Source organism: Dasypus novemcinctus, chromosome 2 (assembly GCF_030445035.2).
Source record: "Dasypus novemcinctus isolate mDasNov1 chromosome 2, mDasNov1.1.hap2, whole genome shotgun sequence".
Classification (NCBI taxonomy): Eukaryota; Metazoa; Chordata; class Mammalia; order Cingulata; family Dasypodidae; genus Dasypus; species Dasypus novemcinctus.
The window spans coordinates 83,786,465-83,813,756 of record NC_080674.1 but is presented as its reverse complement, the minus strand read 5'-3'; the positions used below and the strand labels follow the sequence as shown (position 1 = coordinate 83,813,756).

Genomic DNA, 27,292 nt, shown 5'->3' with positions numbered 1-27,292 from the left:
TTTCCTTATGTTTTCTTCTAAGAGTTTTACTGTATTGGTTCTTAAATTTAGGTCTTTTATACTTTTTTTTTTTAGGAGGTACTGGGGATTGAACCCAGGTCCTGATACATGCAAAGCAGGTGCTCAACCACTGAGGTATATCCGTTCTGCTCTTTTGATACTTACTTTTTTTTTTTTTTTTTTGAGGTACCGGGAGCTGGGGATTGAACCTGAGACCTCATATGTGGAAAGAAGGTATTCAAACACTGAGACATATCGACTTCCCTGAGTTGGTTTGGTCATTTGTTTTGCTTGTTGTTTGTTTGTTTTTTTCAGGAGGCATCAGGAACAGAACCAGGGACCGCCCATGTGGGAGGCAGGCATTCAACTGCTTGAGCTGCATCTGCTCTCACCTTTGATACATTTTGAGTTAATTTTTGTTTATGGTGGAAGGTATGGGTTCACCTTCAATCTTTTGCATATGGATATCCAGTTCTCCCAGCACCATTTATTTAACCATAGAGCAGACTTGGAACCCTTTTCAAAAAGCAGTTGGCCATAAATGTGAGGATTGATTTCTGAGCTCTCAATTAAATTCCATTGGTCTATATGTCTGTTCTTGTGCCAGTACCATACTGTTTTGATTATTGTAGTTTTAATAATTTTTAAAATTGGGAAGTGTGAATCTTCTAGCTTTATTCTTCTTTGTCAAGATGGTTTTAGATATTTTGGGCCCCTCATCCTTCCACATAAATTTGGTGATTGGATTTTCTATTTCTGCAAAGAAGGCTGTCAGAATTTTTATTGGGATTGCATTGAAAAGGAATTTTAGTATTAATCATCAAAACCTGGAAAGAACACAAAGGTTCTTCAGTGGATGAATGGAGAAACAATACGATGTGAATTCACACAATGGAATACAATAAAAGGCAATAAAGAGTTATAAACTATCAATACATACAACCTGAATTAACTTCAAATGCATTTTATGCTAAGTGAAAGAAGCCAGACTCAAAAAGCCTACATACTGAATGAATTCATTTATATGACATTCTGGAAAAGACAAAACACAGAAACAGAGACTAGGCATTTGGAGTGGGAGGAACTGCACAAGGGAATTCTTAGAAATGATGGAACTGTCCTGTATCTTGACTGGATGAAAGTTACACATCTCTATGCATTTGTAAAAACATATTTAAAAGAGGAAATTATACTGTATATAAATTTAAAAATAAATAATTTTAATAAATAAATTTATAAAAATAAAGATTCATAAAGATTACAATTTAAAGAATAGAAAAATACTAAAATACTAAATACTAAAAGAAATATGAGTTAAATACTAAAATACTAAAAGAAAGATGAGTTAGCTATATTAATGTCAGACAAGATAATTTTTAGGTAAATTGTCTCAAGATATATATCTCATAAGGGATAGATCTAGCCTTTAATCCTGGCTCTTTCATGCTCTAAAGTCTGTGCTCTTTTCAATACATCCAAATGACTCACATTATCTTTAAGACTTACGTAATTTGTAATTAAAAAGAACAGTTTGAGAAAATCTCTCACACAAATTCTACCACAAAATAAATGCAGTTTTCATATTTTGGGAAAAATCAACAGAAATCAGTAAATATATACATCCAGGAAAAGGTTTACTGTTGGTCCTTGTTTCCTCTCATAATAATAGGAATTATCAGAACCCCCACCCAAAATTTCAAAATATTTTTAACCAGATTTCTAAAAAGAAATCAAAATTAATAGCATTGAAGAATTCCTGTTGCTGAGTTAAATGATCAGAGTAACTGGCCTGCTTTTAACTTAAACATTTGTAGAAAAAACTAAGGGAAAACAAGCTACAAAATGTATCAGTGCATGAGCTGACTGTGCACATTTATCTGGAAATATAAACCACACATCATGATCCATACAGGAATTTAAAGGTAAATGATGGTAGCTTAGGTAATATTTTTACTGACAAAAATTAGGATGTTCAGTTTTCATAAAAATCAAAGAAAAGAGCAATTAAATAAAACATCAACCAAGTCCCAAAATCCCAAGAAACTATTCTAATACTCTTGCCTTCTGGGAAAATTTTCAATTAAAATACAACAGCTACCTGTCCCTAAAATATAGCAAAATGAGAGCAATAATCTCTTAGACCAGGGATTCAAGTTGTGGAATCTCTGCTTGTGGCAGTGAATTTAAAGTTAAGCTCAACTACAAAAAAATGTATAAAATGTGCATTCTCATCCCAACATTCTATTTTTTTATTACGTGCAAATATGGTTTCTTTTACTCACCCATATTTTACTTGAAAATAAAACCGAATTTATTATGCCCCTGTCCGTATATGTGGTCTGATATTACTTCATCACAAAGTCCAGGAAGTAAATCTCCATAAAAATCTAGAATTGCACAGGTGAATTAAATGAAAACCTCAAAGGAAATACATTGCATTATCAGTTGAATCCCCTTAATTAACCTTCCTCAGGCTCAGTCCCTCCTTGTCTGCCAATTTCCCTCATATTTTCACTCTTAAAAGGAGTGAGGGCTTTACTTTTCCATGGACAGGGTATGTAACACCATGTATTAACTGCGCCTGGGGAAAATATTCATAGATCAGGAAAAGGACTTCCCTTTTTTCTAAATTCTAATCCTTGGCAAAAAAAGTTCTCTGGGCACAGGGATTTAGCTGAGGAAGACCATCCTTGAATGTGATGCAGTGAAAAGATCCTGGTATGGGTGTATAAATACAGCTAGATGATAAGATAGGCAGGTAAGTAGGTAGGTAGGTAGATAAAATAAGGACAGAGAGCAAAGGCATAATCAGAATAGGATGGAATTACTCATAAGAGAAAGTGGATGGATAGAAAATGAGAGAATAAAGGGATATAATCCAATTAAGGAGAATGACACATTTAAAAGCCAAAGTACATATATTAGCACAGGCCTGGGTTGGGTCCAGGACAAAAAAAAGTTTTGTTGAAAGAAGCAGAGAATTATAACTCTTCAGCAACATCCTTTTCAGATAACATGTTCCTACATGCTACTTATATTTTCTGGGTCATCAAAAATCAAGACATGCCAGATAACTTGATCTTGCATATAAAAAATCCCCAGATAACCAAAGTAAAACTGCTAGAGCTAATGAACGAGTTTAGTAAGGTTGTGGGATGAAGAACCAGATACAAAAATTGGTTGTTTCTATACTATACAATGAAAAACAAATTAAGAAAACAATTTCATTTGCAAAAGCATTAAAAAGAATAAAGTACTAAGAATAAATTTAATACAAGACATACAAGACTTGTACACTGAAAAACTACTAAAAAAGATCTAAATAAATGGAAAGACATCCCATGTTCATTGACTGGAAGACTTAAAATTGTTAAGATGGTGATCTACAGATTCAATGCAATGACTAGCAAAATATCAACTCCCTTTGTCTTTGTAGAAACTGACAAGCTGATCCTAAAATTCATATGGAAATGCAAGGAACCCAGTAGACAAAACAATCCTTCCAAAAGAAGAACCAAGCTGAAGGACTTTCACTTCCTAATATTTCAAAAAGATATTATAAAGCCCAATCACTATTAAGTCACTGTAATCAAGACAGTCAGGGCGGCGGACTTGGCCCAGTGGTTAGGGTGTCCGTCTACCACATGAGAGGTCCGTGGTTCAAACCCTGGCTCTCCCTGACCCGTGTGGAGCTGGCCCATGCGCAGTGCTGATGCACGCAAGGAGTGCCTGCCACGCAGGGATGTTCCCGCATAGGGAGCTCCACGTGCAAGGAGTGTGCCCCATAAGGAGAGCCACCCAGCAGGAAAGAAAGTTCAGCCTGCAGGAATGGTGCCGCACACACGGAGAGCTGACACAACAAGATAACGTAACAAAAAGAAACACAGATTCCCGTGCCACTGACAACAACAGAAGCGGACAAAGAAGACGCAGCAAATAGACACAGAGAATAGACAACCGGGGTGGGGGGGTAAGGGGAGAGAAATAAATAATAATAAAAAAAAAGACAGTGTTGTACTGGCATAAGAATAGACATATAAATCAATAAGATAGAGTAAAAAACACAGAAATAAAATCATACATCTATGATCAATTGAGTTTCTATAAGGGTGCTCTGGTGGTTTGGAACTGATGCACTTCCCCACCCCCTACCCCCAGGAAATATATTCTTAAACTTATCTTCTCTTGTGGGTGTGAACTCTTGTAAATAGAACTGTTTGATGAGGTTACTTCAGTTAAAGTGTGGCCCAGCTGAATCAGGATGGTTCTTTATCCTATTACTGAAGGCTTTATGGAGATAGTCACACACACACAGAGAAAGACACAGGGAGGATCCAGAAGCTGGAAGTCAATGGAAACTGGAAGAGAAAGGATACGCGAAGAAAGGATGCAAAGTTCATGGGGAACCCACTGCAGGATATTTGTTTTGGTAGCCAGGAAACTAAAGAAGGTTGTGGCACTGGAAATTGGGGTGCTACTATTACAAATACCTAAACTATGGAAATAGCTTAGGAACTGTGTAATAAAAGAATTATGATGGCTTAAAAATGAATGAGAGCCATAGACAAACCCTGTATCATCTTAGAAAATGCATAATTAATCATGAACAGAATGTTGGTAGAAATATGGATGCTAATGGTATTTCCAGGGATGTCTTAGAAGAAAATGAAGAATGTGTTATTGAAAACTGGAGGAAAGGTGATCCTTGTTTTAAAATGGCAGAGAACTTGGTGAAATTGAATCTGATGTTGGGTGGTGGGGTGGTGGGAAGAACTTGGAAGCAATGAACTTGGATATTTAGCTGAGGAGACTTCCAAGCTAAGTGTGGAAGGTGCTGGCTTTTCCTCACAGTTTACAGTGAAATAAGAGAGGAAAGGGATAAGCTGAGAAATGAACTCTTAAACACAAAGAAACGAGAAATTGTTTGGAAATTCTTAGCCTATATTCTATAAATTTTGATCAGGAGCCTCCCTGAGCTTCTGGAAAGCAAGTCCCCAGAAGTCAGTGCTCCATGTACGGGTTTAACTGAACATGGATCTGATCATTTATTTCAGTGGACGTTAGGACTGGAAATGCAGTTATGCAGGAAGGACCTGTGGAAGTTCTATTGTCTGATGGTTTAGATACCTATAAACTGCATGCAAAGCTGACACGATTTTTGTAAAATCTGTATGATCAGAATCACTGCCAGCCTGGACTAAAAAGAACAGAGAAGGGACAAACTGAAGTAAGAATGACTTCAAGGCAGAACAATGAAAGTCAAAGTCTAGACCAAAGAAATCTCCTTGGGAGAAGAAAGTAGGTTCACCCATGTGTATGGAAAGGGAAGTTTTACCCTGGCATTTGGAGGGCTAGGCCATCTGTCCTAGCATTTGGAGGGGACAGGCCTTGTACCCTGTTGTTCTGGGAAAGTACTGGCATCCCAAAGGTCGGAGATGATGGGGCCTGTGTCCTGGCATTCCTGGAGAGACTGGCCATCATCACAATATCTGGAGATGATAGTGCCTTCACCCCCGTGTTCAGGAAGAGTATGGCCACTGCATGAGGACTTGGAAGGTGTGGGACTGTTGTTTCATTAAGCCTGGAGGATAAAATATCAATCCATATATTACTCTCAGATCTTAAAAACCAATAGACACTTAGTTTTTTGAGATGGCCATTGTCCATCATCATCCTTTTGTTTATTGTCCTGGGCAAGTCCAATGAACTGGAGAGTAGGTATTGGTTGCAACTCTCCTGAGATTCAGTGCTCAACTAGCATATGAAGAGATCAAAGATTTAAGTCTCTGTCACATATTTAATGGGTATAGTTCTAATTATAGGTTAAAATAAAAGGGGCATAAGAACCAAAGGTAGGAGCATTATAAATGAGTCTAACTCTGATACATTGGGGAATAGGTTATCATATTCCAAGGTAAGGTCCACTGACAGGGTGCCAAATTCCTCAGATTGTCTTCCTTGCCTTTAGTGTCTAGATGTCTCTAGAGCAGTCAGAACCTTACTTGAGCAACTGTTTACTGTGGCAGTCAGTGGGATCCTCCTGAGACGTGTAAGTGTAACCTCTGGAATGACCTCCAACTCACTTTGATATCTCTTAGCCATAAAAACTCAGTTGTATTTAATATTTTCCCCTTTGGTCAAGGTCTTTTTCCAAATGCATCCCTAGTTGGTGCTTGGTAATAGTCCCCTGGTGCCAGAAAGACTCATTCCCAGGAGTTATGTCCCATGCCTGTGGGAAGACGTGGGTTTAATATACTGAGTTTGGCTTAGAGAAAGGTCACATTTGAGCAACAGGGAGGCTTTCAGGAGGGTAACAGTTCCATAGTCTGCCCCTTGGAATCTAAACACCCTCTAAATTAGAAGCAGAATGGTTATCACCATCCCAAAATCTTCAAGACTGAGGAATGAACAAACATAAGGGAAGAATGCAACTATGGACTAAAGTAGACTTCTTATTATTCTAGTAATGGAAGAACCTGTAACATTCATATAAAGGCAGTGTACACCAGAGGTTCTAAGAGGAGGGAGAAGGAAGAATAGGTATAACATGGGGCACTTTTGGGACATTGGAATTGTTCTGCATGACATTGCAATGATGGATACAGGTCATTATACATTTTGTCAAAAATATAAAATCATGTGGGGCAAAGTGTAAACCATAATGTAAACTATAGTCTATGGTCAGTAGAACTGCTTCAATGTGTTCATCAATTGTAACAAATGTACCACATACATACACATATAAATCAGACAGAATGTTTTGTTTTAAATCAGAAAAAACAATTAGATCTAGGATTGAGAGCATGGCAGAAAAAAAAAAAAGATGAGCATATTTAAATAAAAGAATCTGAAAACATTTAAAATAAAACAATGTTGACACAAACAAATGACTGACTATGCATGATAAGGTTAACAACCAACCATGTCCTGTTTATTTTATAAAGCATGATATTGGGAAGGGGGCAGGGGGTGGGGAGAAACCTAAAAACCCCCAGGAAGGCAGGAAAAATATTGTGCTGGGGATCCAAAGACAGGAAATTTTTCTCACCGATAATACAAAAGTGTCAAAACTTATTTGAAACTGTAAAGGCTGAGCTTTTGAGGTGCCTCTGCTCTGTAGATTGTGATCCCAAAAATGTTAAAAATCTAAGACAGGGTGGAGTAGGGAATATGGAGTTAATACTTCAAAGATACAGGGTTTCTATTTGGAATGATGGAAAAGTCTTGGTAATGTATGGTGGTGGTAATGATAGCACAACATTGTGAATGTAGTTAACACCAGTGAATTGTACACTTGAAAGTGGCTGAATTGGGAAATTTTACAGTGAATACATGTTATTATAATAAAGTAAAAATAAACAAACAAACAAAAAAAGTTCAACAGAGTTTGCCCTCTGGGGTTTCAGAATTAAGACCTGTGACCCTTGTTTTCCTTCCAATTCCTCCCTTCTGGAATAGGAATGTTTACCCTACACCTGTCCCTTCATTGTATTTTGGAAGCAGATAACATGTTTTCTAGGTTTCACAGGTCCACAGATGCGGATTGTGCCCCTGGACACACCATACCCATAACCTATTTTGATGAAACTATACTAGCACTGATACTGAAATGACTTAAGAACATTTGGATGTTGTCACAGAATAAACGTATTTTGCATGTGTGAAGAACATGTCTTTTTCAGGTCCAAAAGGCAGGCTGTGGTGGTTTGGAGCTATGCACAACTGAAAAACATGTTTTTAAAGTTAAACACATGATGTGATTACATCAGTTAATGTTTGGCTCGCTGAGTCAGGATGGGTCTTAAACCTATTACTGAAGGCCTTATGGGGAAAGTCACAGTGAAAGAGAAAGACACAGAGAGCAACCTGAAGCTAAAAGTCAATGGAACCAGAAGAGAAAGGAAAAGCCAGGGGAGGCTGCCATGTGCATTGCTATGTGACAGGCAAGTCAAGGACCAAGGATTTGCCAGCAGCCAGTCCCAGAATGCTATAGTCTTCCAGGAGAAAGCATTGCCTTAGTGATACCTTGATTTTTAACTTTTCCTAGCCTGAAAATCGTGAGCCGATATATTTCCATTGTTTAAGCCAACCCATTGCATGATAATGGTTTGGCAGCTAGGTAATGAAAACAGGTGCCAAGATAATTAAATAATGGTTCTGGGACAACTGACCATTCATGTGCAAAAGAATGAATTTGTACCCCTACCTCATACCTTATATAAAAATTAAGTCAAAATGGGTTAAAGTAAAAATGGATCAAGTGTAAACACTAGAACTATAAAACTCTTAGAAGAAAACCTAAGTGTAAATTTTCCTGATCTTGGATTAGGCAACAGTTTCTTAGATATGACATCTGAAATACAAGCAACCAGAGGAAAATTAGACAAACTGGACTTTATACAATTAAAATCTTTATGAGCCAGAGGGCACAATCAAGAAAGTAAAAATATAACACACAGAATAGGAGACAGTTTTGCAAAATATTTATCTGATAAGGGTCTAGCATTCATAATACATAACAACTCTACCATTCAACAATAAATAAATTTAAAGTGAACAAAGGATTTGAACAGATATTTCTTCAGAGAAGGTGTACAAATGGCCAATAAACACATGAGAAAACACTTAACATCATTAGTTATCCAGGAAATGCAAATCAAAACCACAATTACTTCACACCCACTAGGATAGCTATAATCAATAGCCAACAACAATAACAATAACAAGTGTTGGCCAGGAATCGAGCAATTTAAACCATCATGTATTGATAGGGGCAATACAAAATATTGTAGCCTATTTGGAAAACAGTTCCACTATGGAAAGTTGGCAGATTCTCAAAAAGATAAATTTAGAGTTGCCATGTGACCCATATGTGCCATATGTGTATATGGACAAATAAGTTGAAAACATACGTCCAAGCAAAACTTGTACATGTTCATAGCAATACTGTTCATAATAGCAAAGAAGGGGAAACAACCAAAATATCCAACAACTGATGAAAAGTGGTATATGTACATACAGTGAACTATTACAATGTGGATGAACCTAAAAAACATTATGCTAAGTGAAAGAAGACAGACATAGAAGGCCATATATTGTATAATACTTATACAAAATCTCTAGAATAAATAAAACCAGAGACAGAAAGTAGATTAGTAGTTGCCAGGAATTGAGGGGAGAGGGTACTAGGTAATGACTGCTGCTGGCTACAGGGTTTCTTTTGGGGATGATGAAAATATTTTGAAATTAGATAGTGGTGATGGTATAGCAAGATATAACCTTGTGAATATATTAAAAATTACTGAATTGTATACTTTAAAATGGTGAATTTTGTGATACATCATTTAAAATATCAAGACATGCCAAAGGTATTTCTGATGGAATATGCATTATTAGCAATGTGCTACAGCATATTAAATCATCTATGAAAGACAACCCAAATTATTCAAATTAAAACTAATAGCAATACAAAAAAAAAATAACAAAAAATATATCAGGACTCAAACAAAACTAAATTTGAATCCCGGCTCTGCCATTTATTAGCTTTGAAGCAAACTACTTATAATCTTTTAGGCACTGTTTTCTCATATGTAAAATAGCAATGACAATACCTTCTTTCTAGGACACTATGAAGATTGGCTATAACATATCTTATCTTTTTTTTTTTTTTTTTTTTTTTATTTATTTAATTTCCCCCCCTCCCCTGGTTGTCTGTTCTTGGTGTCTATTTGCTGCGTCTTGTTTCTTTGTCCGCCTCTGTTGTCGTCAGCGGCACGGAGAGTGTGGGCGGCGCCATTCCTGGGCAGGCTGCTCTTTCTTTTCACGCTGGGCGCCTCTCCTCACGGGCGCACTCCTTGCGCGTGGGGCTCCCCCACGCGGGGGACACCCTCGCGTGGCACGGCACTCCTTGCGCGCATCAGCACTGCGCATGGCCAGCTCCACACGGGTCAAGGAGGCCCGGGGTTTGAACCGCGGACCTCCCATATGGTAGACGGACGCCCTAACCACTGGGCCAAAGTCCGTTTTCCGGCTATAACATATCTTAAAGCACCTAGCAGAGAATTTGGCATGTGGTAAGTACACAAGAAATTTAAGTTATTAGCAGACTTCCAAATCAAATTAGCCAGTATACAGGATTCAGATCTTGGAATTAAATTTAACAAATTTAGTAGCTTTTTCTCTACCTACCATGCCAATTTCTCCTTTGTCCATGAATTGGACAACTAGCACACCTAATCCCTGATAACATGATCTCTCTGCCTGCCAGGGTGAACTCCTCCCAGATCCTCTTTGTGCCAACCTTCACTAACCCACACTTCATTCCCTTCGGATTTCGAAACCATCACCCATAATATCACTGTTGTTCTTAGACAAACTGGTTCTGAAAACTTCCTATCTCAGAGTGACTGGTTGGTCATTCTGAACGTCAGATCTTCTATTTAATAGAATCTCAGTCAAATACTGTCTGAGAATAATTCGGTATGGTTACGTCAAATCTTGCCAGATTCGGGGATGAAAGCGTTTGTGGGCCAGAAAAAAAGGAGGAACTTTCTTCAAGTGACATAGGGAACCAAGACCTAAGTCAGTGTCAGCAAAGGAGAGCTGAGGTTTTCGCTTAAAGATGATTCCTCTTAAGTACCAAGGTCACAAGACCAGAGGAGGGTTAACACTGGGGTTACACATTAAAGGGCTTGAAGCCAGGCATGAATGAGACTGGAATGAAAGCACACCGAAAAGGAAAACGAGAAAGGAAGAGGGGGCATCCTGCATGGTTTCTCTGAGCTCTTGGTGTGTGTGCATTTTGGCTATCTTTAAGATACCAGTGAACTGGGTTAGTTCAAAGGGCCAGAAGCAAGGGAGACACTGTCAGTAGCTGTAGAAACTTAAGACCCATAGTTTCCAAGCATTAACTGGCTACATTTTTGGTTCTAAGGGAGCTCCAGAACACACTCAAAGGACAAAAATGTTTGTCTCCTACAAGTCCAAGGATGGAGAGTTACATTCAAACAATCTAATCAAGTTCTTTCTGGGCCACAACATTAGTTATTAAAAGAGATCTCAGTTTGAAAGAAGGATCTGTATAATATCAAAGGTTGTGGATTCTAGGAATTATTTTTATTCAATCATTCAACAAAATAACTTTGACAGATACAAAGGTAGGCTTGGCATACTAATCTCAGTTAAGACCAAAGGGTTTTTCACTGAGCAATCTGTTAGAAACAATAAATATTTACATATTTCTGATTTGACTACCTCAAAAGCTACACTTGGCATGCTGAATACTAAAATACTAAAATTCTTTTTGTCAAAGCACAAGGTAATGTTAGTTGCTTGGCTTTAACTTGACAGTCTTTTTTTTTTTTAAAGATTTATTTATTTATTTATTTCTCTCCCCTCCCCCCACCCTGGTTGTCTGTTCTCTGTGTCTATTTGCTGCATCTTCTTTGTCCGCTTCTGTTGTTGTCCGCGGCACGGGAATCTGTGTTACTTTTTGTTGCGTCATCTTGTGTCACCTCTCCATGTGTGCAGTGCCATTCCTGGGCAGGCTGCACTTCTTTCGCGCTGGGTGGCTCTCCTTACGGGGTGCACTCCTTGCGCGTGGGGCTCCCCTATGCGGGGGACACCCCTCCATGGCAGGGCACCCCTTGCGCGCATGGGCCAGCTGAACACGGTTGAGTGTCTTTTAAACATATCTAGGCAATGTGTCCTTTAGCTCAGAAGTTTTAAACTTTTTAAAGCAGCAGAACACTTTTTGCAAATAAAACCTTACCAAAAAACCACAAACACAGGAGAAAGTGGAGGTAGTCTAGTTGAAGTAGTTGGAGGGCTCCACAGGCCCATATACTTAATTTAGTCTTTTCCAAATGCGCCACCTCCTCTCCCACACACTGTATCATATACCCTAACACACCCAGAATAGACCCTGAGATAACTCCACTCACATTTAGGGCTTTGCTGAATCCAGTATGAAACCCAAATTAGCTCACACAATAATATCATGAGATGAGTACATGAAATGATAATGATTTGATTAAAATTCTCAGAATGACCTATTATGAGAAAATGGTTTCCTTATTGTCCACACATGTAGGAATAACCTTCTTTAAAAAAAAAAAAATTTTATTGATACATATTAATAAAGCATACAATTTATCCAAAGTGTACAATCAATGGTATTTGGTATAATCACATAGTTGTGTATTTATCACTTTAGTCATTATTAGAATATTTTCATTATTTCAAAAATAATAATAAAAATAAACAATAAACAAACATACCAAACAAGAAAATTCTTCATCTCTCAATCTCTGTTTCCCCTGCCACATATAGCTGCTATTTCTGGCTCTGGCTATTCTTGCACATTTATTTATTTATTTATTAAGCAGTTTTATTAAGATCTATCCAAAGCGTATAATAATCGCTTTTAGTATAATCACAATGTTGTGTACTCATCACCACAAAAAATCTTAGAACATTTTCATTACTCCAAAAAGAAAACCCCCACACCCCTTAGCATTTCTTACCCAGTCCTACATAACCACTATTTCTTCTTTATAAACTGATTTATATTTATATTTTATATAAAAGTATATAAAAATATGTAGTACTTTATGTCTGGTTTCTTTCACTTAGCATAATGGTTTTTTTGGTCTGATATTAATATTTCATAGTATTAGCATATGTTTGTTCAGCTACAAAGAAAAATGCTCTTATATATATGTACTTTTACCCATATTCATATTTCATATGTGGTTGTACTATGTAAACAGTTCCATGTTACATTTTTTAGCTTTCCTTTTAGTAATATACATGACCTTAGACTTTTCCATTAAACCACTTTCATACCCACATAATAGTACTGCTAGTTACAAACATTATTTTGGGCTTTCACCTTTTTCATTCATTTCCAAAGATTAACACACATCCTTTTTACCAATTCTGTACAAGTTAACCCCAGTTTTCCATTCTCTAAACTCATTCTACTTTCTGGTGACTATATTCAAGTTAGTAAATCCATGAGATTACACAATATATTTAGTTCATAGTAGCACAATCATACAGTATCTGTCCTTTTGTTTCTGGCTTGCTTCACTCAACATAATGTCCTACAGATTCATCACCTGAAGGTTGTCACATGCTTTATGATTTCATTTCTTCTTACAGCTGCCTAATATTCCATCGTGTGAATACACCACAGTTTGTTTATCCATTCATCAGTTGATGGACACCTGTGTTGTTTCTAGCTTTTGGAAATTGTGAATAGTGCTGCTATAAACATCAGTGTGCAGATGTCTGTTTGTGTCACTACTCTCAGTTCTTCTGGGATTATTCCCAGTAGTGGTATTGCCAGGTCATGTGGCAAGTCTGTATTCAACTTCTTTAGGAATTGCCAAACAGTCCTTCACAGTGGCTGTCCCATTCTGCACTGCATTCCTACCAACAGTGAATAAGTGTTCCTATCTCTACCCATCCTCTCCAACACTTTTAGTTCTGTCTTTTTAGTAGTTGCCATTCTGTTAGTGTGAAATGATATCTCACTGTAGTTTTGATTTGCATTTCCCTAATCGCTAGTGATGTTGTACATTTTTTCATGTGTTTCTTCACCATTTGTATTTATTCTTTAGACAAATGTCTATTCAAATCTTTTGCACATCTTTTAATTGGGCCATTTGTCTTTTTATCGTTGAACTGTAACATCTCTTTATATATCGTGGATATTAAATCCTTATCAGACATACGATTTTCCCAATATTTTCTCCCATTGAGTCAGCTGCCTTATTACCCTTTTGACAAAGTCCTGTGAGATGCAAAAGTGTTTAATTTTGAGGAGGTCCTATTTATTCATTTTTTCTTTCGTTGTGTGTGCTTTGGGTGTTAAGGTCAAAGAAATCACCACCTACTACGAGGTATTGAAGATGTTTCCCTACCTTTTCTTCTGTTTTATGGCCCTGGCTTTTATTTTTAGGTCTGTGACCCATTCTGAGTTAATTCAAAGGAGTGAGCTAGGGGTCCTCTTTTATTCTTTTAGTTATAGACATTCAGTTGTCCCAGTACCATTTGTTGAAGAGACTGTTTTGTCCTATTAACATGGACGGACTTGGTAGGTTTGTCAAAAATCAGTTGGCCATAGAGGTGAGTGTTTATTTCTGGACTCTTGGTTCTAATCCACTGATTGATGTGTCTATCTTTATGCCAATGCCATGCTGTTTTGACCACTGTAGCTTTGTAATATGTTTCAAGGTCAGGCAGTGAAATTCCTCCCACATTGCTCTTCTTTTTTACAATGCTTTTGTGTACGAAAAAGCATTCAGTCTAAGGGAAACTTCAGTCACATATTTTAAGATGTTAGTAATCTTGCTCATTTAGCTTTTCCTTGTAGTAATAATGACACACGTCAAACATGCATGTGAAGAATTTGAATAAATTACTTAAGATGTGGAAAACACTTGCATATTGTGGATTATTTCTATTTTTGAGATGGACTTTGGAGGAGAAAAAGTGGCCACTTTACAGGATTCTTGAACTTATTAGCTCTGAGGCAAATTACTTATAATCTTTTATCCCCAGTTCTCTCATACATAAAAAAGGAATACCTATTGTCATTCCTTAATAGGCTGTTTGCAATTAATTTGACAGTGTGCAGACCTGCAAGTAGAGGTGGGAGGCAGGAATGGTTTAGGAACCTTTAAAGGTTATCATAAGCAAATCCAAGGTCTAAGGCTTTGACTGGCCATTTTCTGGTACGTTCCCACTGGTTATATATTAACGAGTTTGAGTTTGAAAACCCAGCCTAGACTGCCTTGTGAGAGTGTGAAGGATAGGCTACTGAATATTTGGTTATTTAAATAGGAGATAGGAAGTATTTTTAAAAATACAGAAATAACTGCATTGTAGAATATGTATGTGCAACAATTATTAACAAAAAAATTTTTAAAAATAGAATCTGATTGGGGACTCAAAAAGTATCTGGATGATCTTATCAGCAGAGTATGTCCTTCATTTCCTCTCTGCATCCTGCTCTGCCCTTACCTTCCCCAGCCTTTCCACCCCCACTCTTCTCCACCTGCCTCTAGTTACTACTTTACTGCTGGTCCACCATTAACCTCTTTCTTAAAAACTGGTAATACATATATAAATATTTATCAAACTTGAAGTTTGGAAACTAAGATGTTTATTAAAGATAAAAATTGATGGTAATTATCAAAATGCAGTATGCTAAAATTAATAGTATTAAAATTAAATATTTTAAGTGGGTTTTAAATTTTCATATTTATGTTTCTTTTTTAGGAATTGAAATTCCAAGGGTCAGTGAAATGCTAGGAAAATTTTTAAAGGATAATGTGTAAATTCAAGATATGTGCTGAGTCAAAAGTGTGACTTTGAGGGGAAAAAGCTAAGCAATATTCTGTTCTACCAGATACAAATATAACAAAGAACATTAACCAGTCTCTTGTTTTATCATCTAGTGAAATCAACTTCCATTTAAAAAGGTAAAGCCCAATATACTAGGATAATCTTGTTATTTATAAAAAGCACATTCCTTGTTTTACTATATATCTTTTTTTTTTTTTAACTTCATGTGCTCTAATTTTTTTTTTAATTTATTTCTCTCCCTCCCCCCCATTACCCCCCGCTGGTTGTCTGCTCTCTGTGTTCATTTGCTGCGTGTTCTTCTGTGACCGCTTCTATTCTTATCAGTGGCACCAGGAATCTGTGTTTCTTTTTGTTGCATCATCTTGTTGTGTCAGCTTTCCATGTGTGCGGCGTCATTCTTGGGCAGGCTGCACTTTCTTTCGCGCTGGGCGGCTCTCCTTACGGGGCACACTCCTTGTGCGTGGGGCTCCCCTACACGGGGGACATCCCTGCATGGCAGGGCACTCCTTGCGTGCATCAGCACTGTGCATGGACCAGCTCCACACGGGTCAAGGAGGCCCGGGGTTTGAACTGTGGACCTGCCATGTGGTAGACGGACGCCCTAACCATTGGGCCAAGTCTGCTTCCCTATATATCTTGAACTCTCATTAAAATGGAATAAAAGAAAACACCTTAGAAGTTAATTTAATAAGACAGGAGTCTTGAATAATCATCATCCCTTTTACTTACATTAATCTGCACACTTAATTAGTGTTAAGCGGTCAGAAAAGTCTTGAAAGTAAAGGTTGGATGAGAAAGTAATATTACATTAATGCCTATAAAGCATTTAATATGCAGTTATGACGTTTCAAAACACTCCAGGGTGTAAGGTCAAAACATTTTGGAAAAAAATAAACTACACAAAGATAATGAAGAAGAAGTTTCATATACTGCTTAATGTAAGGAAAGTCTAAGGAACAAACAAAATTCATAAAAATGCTGTTTTTCCTCAAATTGAAAAATAAAGCATGATGGAGTGTGAATGACAAAGGATCTTTCTGAATCGATAACAGAAATGAATATGGGGAGTGAAGTACTCTGACTATGTATGAAACCCTCAGCACCAGGGCTCAATAAGTATTAAAAAGCACAATACATGTGTACACTGACAACCTAAAAACAATTACAAATGAAGACAGAGAGAAGTAGCACTGTCATTATTACCCTAAGATATCAAAGAAAGTTTGGATGCAACAATTAAAGCATGTTATCACCCCTAAGACAAAAGAGTGTGGTAGACTCACTGAGTACTGTTAAAACACTGAAGGTTTTTTATAAGAAGCCTGCAAATTAGACACTATGTTTACTGTGACACCAAAAACGTACCTACTGAAGTGACTTAATGCCCAAAACCAAGACCTAGAAACAGATTCAACAAATCAGCAGTAAATTACAGAGAAAACAATTACATGTTTTCTGTGGTTCTATTTAAATAAAACTCTACCATGAAAGAAGCCAGCAATGGAGTTGGCAGTGATTCCTAAAGAGGCAGCAGCAATCTATAAAGACTTCTTAATTTTCTTGTCATTTAAGAATTAAGCCACTTCCAGTTCACACAGATCCTACCAGGTGCACTAAATTGATGTCATTATGAGCTATCAGGAAATACCCACCGAGACCTATACCAACACTGGCAAGTTTTGTTAAACAGCTGTGTGTTTTAATTGATTTGTATTATTTAAAATAGGAACAGTTAAAAGTCAGTTATCGGATGTTGTGTAAAAGAGATGCCTAAAGACTCCAGGGAGACTGAGTTCAGAAGAAAGCCAATCACTGGAACTTCACTCGAGCACTTAAGATTATTACTAGAGGAAGCACAATTAAATCATCACAGTTTATCAGCTATCATTATAAATCACCAGGCAACATATCAAGCTTCATTACAGGAGAATCGTTAACCAGCAACTTCCGGCATCGTTAGAGAGCCAAAAGCAATCTATTCACCAAAAGGTACCTACGAAGGTTTGCTTTTTGTTGTTTTGATGTTTTTTTTATTCTGAGGAATTTACTATGGTAAGAAAATGAAAACTCACTGAAATTATCATATTTTTGCATGTTTTAGACATGCCAAAGTCTTCAAAATGAAATCAGTAGTATTTAGGATATGCAAAATGTGTATTGTAGAGGCTCCTCCCATTCAACGCCCTACAAATATTAACCCAATTCTTTCAAAGTACTTGTGTGGTGGGATCATGTGAGAAATGATACAATAATCAATGATTTTCTTGCTACTATCCACTGAACCCCATTCAATTACTCAAACTGACAGCCTTCCCCAGCCAGAAATGTGGAAACAAAGAACCTCAAAAGACTTGGTTTCCAAATGTAAAATGCGCAGTTCAGGTGTTAGAAAGCACATATTTGAAAGGAGATAATAACACAGAATGAGTTTTGTACACAGCCCTCTCCTCCTGCAGAGCTGGGAAATAAAGCAAGGGCTTGGAGAGAAGGTAATTTTAAAAAGGCCATTCCCCAAGAAAGATTTGTGTGTGTGTGTGTGTGTGCATGCATGCACATGCATGCAGAAGGTGACAAAACACAACAGAACCCCTTGTGCTTTGGGAAACTAGGAACAGAAAGGACCTGTTTCTAGCTCCATGGGTTTCAGGAGTTGGCAAACCTCATACAGAAAAGTCCCATTCCTCCTCATCACTATGTTTAGGCAGCAGTGAAGTTGAAATGGCAGTGAGACTTGTCTGGCCATGAGAAGACTGGAGATGCCACCTGAGTTTTCTGCAGCCCGGTAGTAGAAGCAGAAAGGGGTGAGGCATGGCAGGGTCAACTTGTCCAGTGAGCACAGTAGGGACAGTGCCTGGGGCCCACAGAACTTTTGGGAATCCATGAAAATGTTTTTATTTCTTATAAAAATAGAAGAAAAAAATAAGCTTTTAGGTCAAAGAAAGCATTTTAATATGTAATATCAATATATTCACCTTCACAACAATGCAACTGTAAAATCTAATTTTTAATATTTTTACTGGAGGAAAGCAAATGACCCTAAGTCCCACAAAAGTCAGAATGCAGCCCTGGGGTACAAAAGTTTGATAAGAGAAAGAGGGCTGGGGTTGGGGAGAGAGAGGCGGCTAAGAACAGAAACGGAAACAGAGACCCAGGGGTAGACAATTTGGATAAGGTCCAGGAGTTTAAGTACAAACTCCAGGGGAAAAGGAAGATAGGTTGAATCCTGAATCTGACCTAGTTTAATCATCAAATGACTGAGAAAATCAATGAAGCCACGATGTTTACTAGGAAATAATAAAAATGGTTATGATGATTACTTTTAAAATTTACTACTTATTATGTGGTGGGCAGTGGCCAAAATATTTTGCATAGATTAATGCAGTTAATTTTCCCACCAACTCTTAAGTAGCTGCTACCATTATCTCTAATGGAAAGATAAAGAATTTAAAGCACCAAGAGTCTTAGTAATTTTCCCAAGGTCATACAGCTATTATAGTAAGTGGTGGTGCTCAGAGTCAAATCCACTCTGTCTGGTTCTAGAACCCAAATAAATACTCTAACATTTCCCACTGAAAGGAATCTAGCGTCCTTGGAGAAATAGCTGATTCCAAGTCTGGGCAAGAATTGTATAACACACATGTGCCAAAACTTATACCAGAAAGCCAAGAAGCCATCAAAGCTAGTTGGGCTATATCAAAATGACTCAGGAGCCAACCTAAAGAGGCGTTTACTGGCCAAAGATGAGACAATTTAATAATAAGGATAATCACTATAATGGGGTGACATGCATAAAACATTTATATCCATGGGTCATAAAGACACATTAAAAAAATCTTTCTTGGTCATCTTTGGATGATGGTAGAGAACAAATTCATTTTCTTGAAAGTTAGAACATGAAGGGAAAGAATCAAGCATTTATCCTGCCTTTCCTGTACAAAGCATACCTCAGGTAACTAAGCTGGTGAGGGAAACTTTGTCATTATAGAAGTAGTTTAGCTAATAAAAAGTGAATGACAGGGGAAGAGGACTTGGCCCAGTGGTTAGGGAGTCCGTCTACGACATGGGAGGTCTGCGGTTCAAACCCCGGGCCTCCTTGACCCGTGTGGAGCTCGCCCATGAGCAGTGCTGATGAGCGCAAGGAGTGCCCTGCCACGCAGGGGCGTCCCCCCCATAGGGGAGCCCCACACGCAAGGATTGCGCCCTGTAAGGACAGCCGCCCAACGCGAAAGAAAGTGCAGCCTGCCCAGGAATGGCACCGCCCACACGGAGAGCTGACACAAGATGACACAACACAGATTTCCGTGCCGCTGACAACAACAGAAGTGGATAAAGAAGACGACGCAGCAAATAGACAGAGAACAGACAACCGGGGCGGGGGGGTGGGAGAGAGAAATAAATAAATAAATAAATCTTAAAAAAAAAAAGTGACTGATAGAATTATAACATCATTTTGCAATCCCTAATGAATTAATGCATATAGGTGGTAATCATCAATGGCTACTAACATCACTAGGAGAGAGATAACCTGATATTATGCACCTTCTACATGCCTACACTATCTATGAAGTGTTCTTGCCAAAAAATCAAAACCGATTCTGATCAAGCCTAAATATATAACTACCAGATTTTAGGAAATAGAGAGAGGAACATATTAACAACACTGAGGTATACTCAGCAAAAAATCCAGACTATGAAAGACTGGAGGACGAACAACTTTATTTTAAGCAGAAACTTACAAGGAAAAAAAAAGGAGAGAATGGGAGGAAGGAAAACTATAAAGTTTAAGAGCATTAAGAGACATTAGCCATTTTAATGTGTAAACCTTATTTGGATCCTGATTCAAACAAACTGTTAAAAAATTATGAAACAATGGGAAATTTAAGCATTAAAGGTTTATTTAATGATATTAAGGAATTACTAAAAATTTAGTTGGAATAGAATCATGTTCACATTTTTAAAAGAATTTTTACCTTAAAAATTTTTTTTTAAATTTTGTGATAATTGTAGATTCACATGCAGTTGTAAGAAATAATACAAAGCGGTCCCTCATACTTTTTACCCAGTTTCTCCCAGGAGGTAACATCTTGCAAAATTACAGTAAAATATCACAACCAAGATATTGACATTGAGGTGGTGGAGATATGGAACAATGCCACCATTACAAGGACCCCTCATGCTGCCTTTTGTAGGGGCATCCACTTCTCTCCCACCCCTACCTAACCCCTCCTTAACTCCTGGTAACTACTAATCTCTTCTCCTTTTATATAATTTTGTCATTTCAAGAATGTTATATAAATAGAATCAGACACAAATGGGATTGACTTTTTTTAAAACACTTAGGATAATTCTCTGGATATTGAGCCAGGTTACTGTATGTATTAACAGCCATTCCTGTTCACTGATGAGTAGAATCCTGTGGTACAGATGTACCTTAGTTTGTTTAACCAGTCATCCATTGAAGAAACATGCTTCAATATTTACAGATGAAATATGTCTAGGATTTGCTTTATAAAAATTCCAGATTGGCTAAGAAACAGAAAAATTAAGATTGGTCATGGGCTGATATGTGCTTTATACATTATCTCTATTTTTGTATGTTTGAAATTGCCAATAATCTAAAGTTTCTTAAAAAGGTAGGAAAAATTTCATATCTGACCACTGCACACCCATATGCATAAACACATACATCTTCAAATAAAATTTCATGTAAGCTTTTTTTTTTAATCTTGTGGCTTTAGTCCATGCCAAGATCACTGGAGTTCTTTGTCTAAAATAGTGCTCATGCCTTCCAGTGATCATTATTGTAACATTCACTACACCAGTTCAGGCAGATTCAACCCAAGCAGCTGTTAACTCTCTTTAGGAAGTTCTTTATTAGCCTGCAGGGTTGAAATAAAAGGTAGTCCCTTAGGTTAGACAAAGGCAGGTAAGTAATCACCATAATCAAATGTATGAGATTCAAGAGTGGCTTGTCTTTAAAAGAGAAGGTTCATGTCTGATGGGAACAGGTCCTCATCATTTAGACAAACTCTGAGAGAACACAAGTGTGATTACTAAAGATGAAGAACAAAAAACTATATGAGCACAATCAGGTCTGAAAATGAAGAGAAATGCATTTTATATTATGCAAAGGCTGCTTTTGTTTTCAAGCCACTCTGGAGGACAGGATATTATTATCCCACTTAGTCTGCATGTAAATGGTTCTTTTGCATAATTCTGCAAAACAGTATCTACTATTAGATGCCACCAATATTCTACCAGCTCAGCCTCTCCCAGTGCTGTATCATACCCTGCACACACTCTACGGTGTCTCTGAGAACACGTTATGTTTTCTCCACATGAGACCTTACAAAAATGAAGACCCACTCTCTCAAAGTTCTCAGGGAAAGAAGAGCACATACATGTCAACTCATTACTTGGATCTGGGATTAAAAGCCAAGATCTCCAAAGAAAATATTTGTGTGATTTTAAAATACCAGGCAGTGTGATGGCTCCAAATGAGTTTCACTTACTTATTCTTTAATACCTGGACATGAGCTGAGATGAGATGATTCTAAGGCTTAAATAAAGTTTGTTATAAAGAGTGGAATGGACACCTACCCACAGACCAAATCCCAGTGGGAAAAATTCCAAATGACCATCCGAATGTTAGTTGCATTGTGGTTTGGGTGTATCAAGTGTCACACCTATTAAGTGAGCCCCAGCCTTGGTGTTAGAAATAGTAATGCTTATTGTGTTAGGATTTGATCTGTACTACTGACTGTACTAAATAGGTAGGAAAAAGATGGTCCACCAAAAGGCTGTCTGTATGACACATAAATGTCTATAAATCAAAAGATATTGGTCAATTCCATTAAAAAATACTTAATTTACAGATTGGTTCATTGGCTTAACAATTTAGGGAAATAAGTCTTTGGCAACATCAGGTTAGGACACTAAAAACATACAGTTACAGGAGCTGATGTAGCTCAAATGGTTGAGTGCCTGCTTCCCATGTATGAGATCCCAGGTTCAATTACAGTACCTCCTAAACACAAGCAAACAAACAAACAAATGAAAAATCCAACTCTCATTGGAGGAGCGGATGTAGCTCCGTGGTTGAATGCCTGTTTCCCATGTACGAGGTCCTAGGCTCAAACCCTAGTACCTCCTTAAAAAAAAACAAAAACAAGCAAACAAACGGTTACATTCAAAATCTTATTCACATGCCATAAGGAAGAACTGAGACATGTGAAATTAAAACCAAAATGCAAGACACCACTAGGAACTGGGCTATAGGCTTGCATAGAAGGCCCTCATAATAAGGCTGCTATGACAGAAAAAGGAAAAGGATAAGAATTAGGCCCAGGAGCATGGTGGAAAAAGTAAGTGAGAAATAGCTGAGGGAAAAAAAAGGCATCAAAATTAAATCGACATGTATTTTTGGATACTCTCTTCCCCTACTCTTGGCTGTCTTTCTTGATTGATACAACCACACCTTTTCTGGGTTCTGTGGATTCAGATTCTATAGTAAACATTTTTGGACAGTTTCTGATCATTGGCAAGACACTGGAAGATGGAACTCTTAGCAATCACCTTGACATATTGAAAGTTAATCTAAAATTGTTGCATAAAATAAAATGTCCTTGCCAAAAATCTTTAGGGCTAATTTGCTCATACATCACATTACTTGTCTTCATAGCAACAACCCAAGTGTGGTTGATAGAACTTGGATTTCACAGGAAGTCAATATTGTGAGTGGAGGTGGTGTCAGAAAATGGAAAATATAAGAGAACAGGTAGGAAATATACAGACAGAACAAAGAGGGAAGGCAGCCTTGGAAGAATTTCAAGCACAAGTTACGCAAGGTGGGTTCCAGGAAATAAGTAGTCCAGTTTGGCTAAAGCGAAGACTGTATGGAAGAGAGGAGTAGGAGGTAAAATCAAAAGCATGGGATGGGCCAGGGAGTGGCAGCCACTGAAGCCCGGGGTTGGCATTAGCCCATATCCAGTAAGCTCTTGGAGAGCTATTGCATTGCAGACTTGAGCATGGGTCAGATAGAGATACAATAGTGGATAATAAGACACCAGCAAAAGGGGCAAGAAGGAAAGGAGCAAAAGACCAAAGGCATTACTGATTGTTCCTTGTGAGGTCATAAGGAGGGTGAAAATGGGAAGGGAAAGGAGAGGATCAATTTGAGGAGCAATGTGAAGTACTTAAATCTAGTTTTGCCCTCAATTAAAACCCAGAGAATGGTCACTTGCAGTCATTGTCAAATACTACTTATGAGATGCTAAGAATTCTTACCTTGATTGGGAAATAAACTATCATTATTATGATTAAACATATAAGAGGTCATAAAAAATTCTAATAGTTGATAAAGTCATTTTTAAAGGAAGCGTTGATTAAACTTAAACAAGACTGGGGAAAAAAAGGGTTTTTAATATATGTTAAAATGATTTTTAAAGAGACCATGATCGGTTGCAAGGTGATGAGTATTTTTAAATTTCTAAAATAATTAACTGCTAATTTTAGCAAGGCAGTAATAATGACTTCTATGATTGACAGACCTATTTCCCCCACTTTTGCAAATCTACTTTCTGTATCTACTTTTGCAGATCTAGTCTCTATTTTTGAAAATCACTATTGCAAATCTATTATTAATTAAAAGTTAATTTGTTTATGCAAATGTACCTGCTCCTTAAGCCTTGAAGCATTAGCGATGACAAGCTAAACTATCCATTTATTAGTTTTCTTCTCATTTACTTAGTAAATTTTTCTTTCACACCTACACATTTTGCTAAGTACTGTAAAACAGACATGGTCTGCCTTCATAAGAGCACAGAGCCTAGTGGGAAATCCAGACATTCATACAAAAATCACACAACTATATCATTGAAGATTGTGATAAGTGCCATGAAGGACACTTACAGCAGGCTATGAGAGCTTATAACAAGGGACCTGAACCAAGTCTAGATCTGGGAAGGTATTTTTGATGAAATGGTCTTTGAGATGAAATCTGTTAAAGGTGTGAAGGAATGAATTGGGGAAATGGGGAGGGGAGAAAAAACTTGATGAAAAGATGAGCAGAGGGAAAGAATCACAAATAATAAAATGAAAATACTCTCTAACCTGTTGGGTAATAGTGTCCCATGGTCCCTGCAGAAGCCGTGTCCTGTAGCACTCGTGGACTCCTTCCCATATGTCCTTCAGAGTTAAAGGTCTTCCATCTGTGAAAGTACACATTGAAGACTTCGTTAGTAATCCCATGTGATACAATGGTTTTTGGTGTCTCTAGAAAAGATTGCTATGATTTTTAAAAAATCTTTACTAGTACACATGCTATTTACATAGCAAAAGAGTGCTGTATGAATTACTACTTTCTTCCTGAGGGAAATTTAAACTTAAGGTTTCTCTCCATTGTATCCATCTAGCAGTTAAATTATGTGCTCGTTCATTGCTTCCAGGAATTTTGCAAAATAAATAAAACCCAGATATGTTCTAGAGAACACTGTAGATACAAGGATAGTCTGAGGATCTGGTAGACAACTCCCCTAATCACATGCATACTCTATGGAGAACTCCTAAGTCTTAGATACTTCCTCTGGTCTAGTACTTCAAATCGAAGTGCTTCTGCCACTGTCGTTTATTGAGAACTTGTAATGTTCAAGTCACTGTAAGACATCCTGGGGAATAGAGAGAGCACACAATTTCTCCTGTAAAGAGCTTACCGGCTAAGCAAACTATGACTAGACATCAATAATGAAAGTACTAGGTAGAGAGTGGAACTGCCAGAGGAAAATTATAGTTCTATGACAGCCCACGACTGAGTGACCTAACATCACCAGGTAGAGAATGGGAGAGCTTGGGGTGGAGGGAGGTGAGGGGGTTGGCATGGAGATTAGTAAACACATTAGTGAATGATTCCTCTTATCTGTTTAAATAGCTTTAATTATCCACCTGTATTCAATAACTAACCCAAATTATGTGTTTTATGAAGACCACTGTAGCACTTAAAATATACATAAGAGAAGTACAGTGGAGAAAAGAACACAGGAAGAGGGATTACCTAAAGACTTTGAAACCACTCACTACTGGCAAGAAGGTAATCAAACTGCTGGAATTTAGTGCTGGTTGGCCTGCTCAGAGTTATCAAGTCCTCAGGACTAGTGGGTGTGCTCTTTCCTTAGGCGGCATACAGGGGAAATAATCTAAAAAAAAAAAAATGGCCCTGTGTTCAGACATATAGAAGTATAAGTAGAAATGTGGGGCATAGCAAAAAGAGCACTAGATTTGGAGTCCAGGCTGGGCTTGAATCCTGGCACTTATCCTCTGTGAGACCACAAATTATTTTGCTTTTAATTTCACTTGTAAAATAAAGAAAACAATACCTTCCAAACTGTGTTCTCATGAGGCTTACTTACATTAGTGAAAGTATCTAGGACTAATTCAGACACATAGTAAGAGCTCAGTAAATATTAGATATCTCCTTCCAGGCAGCACTCTGCTATTCCAGTAATTCTTGTTGCTGCAAAGCTCAAAAATTTGTTTCTAGAATTTTATTTCTTAGAATTTTCTGATGTTTCTACATCATACACATTGTCTTTGATATAGTAATCCAGAGGCAGGGCATTTCTCGTGGTAGAAATGAAAAGCTGAACTTTTCCTCAACCTTTATTTTCAATAAATAGCAACAGAATATTTTGATACATTTTCAATAAGTATCTTCATCTTGGCATTTATCTGGCGGTATGAGACCATTATCTTGTGATAAATAGTTTTATTCCATTGACATTTTCATGTCTGTAAAATGAATAAGATTTATTCACCCAATTAACATTTGAATGTCATGTTTAGCTACAAGTTAAAAACAAGCTGCCTTCAGTATCTGTGTTATATTGTTTTCTGAACACATTTATAGAGTAGGGCCAAACTTTGCCCTTAAGATAAGCACTACACATCTTCAAAATATACACATGCATGTGTGTGTGTGTATTAATGTTGGGAGAGGAGGATCTTAAGGACTTCGGTGTCAAATAATAAACTAAATAATCAAATTATAGAGATGACATGCTTTAAAAATAATTTTAACTTGTCATAGTTAGAAGAAATCAAGTTGGAGGGAGATAAAATGTTAGAGTTTGCATAACCACTGATTTTTATAAGACAATCAAAGCCTTGGGAAGATAATTCATCTGCAAAATTATACAACCAGTTCATGACTGACCTAGAGCCAGAAACCAGGCTTCAGAACTCACAATCTATTGCTCTTCCTGCTACTTGTGTTGCCTCTGAGGGCCTGGGCTGTGTCGATTCCACTTGCTGTTGCAGTCCAACTGCTGAGTTCTATGCCTCACAGACTGCAAATGATCTAATAACTAGCGATAAAGGAAAAGAATGCCTTCCTTAACTTTCGTTTCCTCTAAGCCAGATCAAGGCTTTGCAGATCTAGAGAACAATGCTAGGTTTAATGTCTGACAATCAGTATGATTTAATTTTATTCCTTAAAATATTTCAGTTAATATCTAAGGATGGAGTCAATGGTTTGGATCTCACCCTTTCACCCCTGCCAGAAACCCGTATACTCTGCTAGAAACATCCATACAAAATGTAATCAGCAGCAGCCTAGCAACAATGTGGAGAGACCCAGGACAAGAATTAAGGAATATTTTTTATCAGATTTGATGCTGAAATTGAGAATATGTGTCACAAGTTTTCAGACAACACCAACTTTAGAGAAAAAATTTAATACCTTAGAATACAGGAGTTTAAAAGTGATCTGACAACAAATGATCTGGTCACCTAGGCTAACAGACAATTATAAAGATTTTAAAATAAATTCAAAATATAAAATGTACCTTTTTCTTATATACACAAAAATACCTATTTTTAAAATGATGAAGGCATTCTATTAAAAGATAATACCAAATTAGTTAGC

General features: G+C 37.3%; 1 protein-coding gene across 6 annotated transcripts in view; it reads right to left on the bottom strand.

Annotated features, from left to right (window-relative positions):
- The window catches only part of ATG10 (autophagy related 10), a 381,492-nt gene that overhangs the window by 63,481 nt on the left and 290,719 nt on the right, over nt 1-27,292 (bottom strand). For all 6 annotated transcript variants that reach the window (XM_058275544.2, XM_058275546.2, XM_058275552.2 and 3 more), the window contains one exon: nt 24,487-24,584. In XM_058275544.2, coding sequence (XP_058131527.1) covers nt 24,487-24,584 — 98 coding nt within the window. The remainder of the gene's footprint in view (nt 1-24,486; nt 24,585-27,292) is intronic.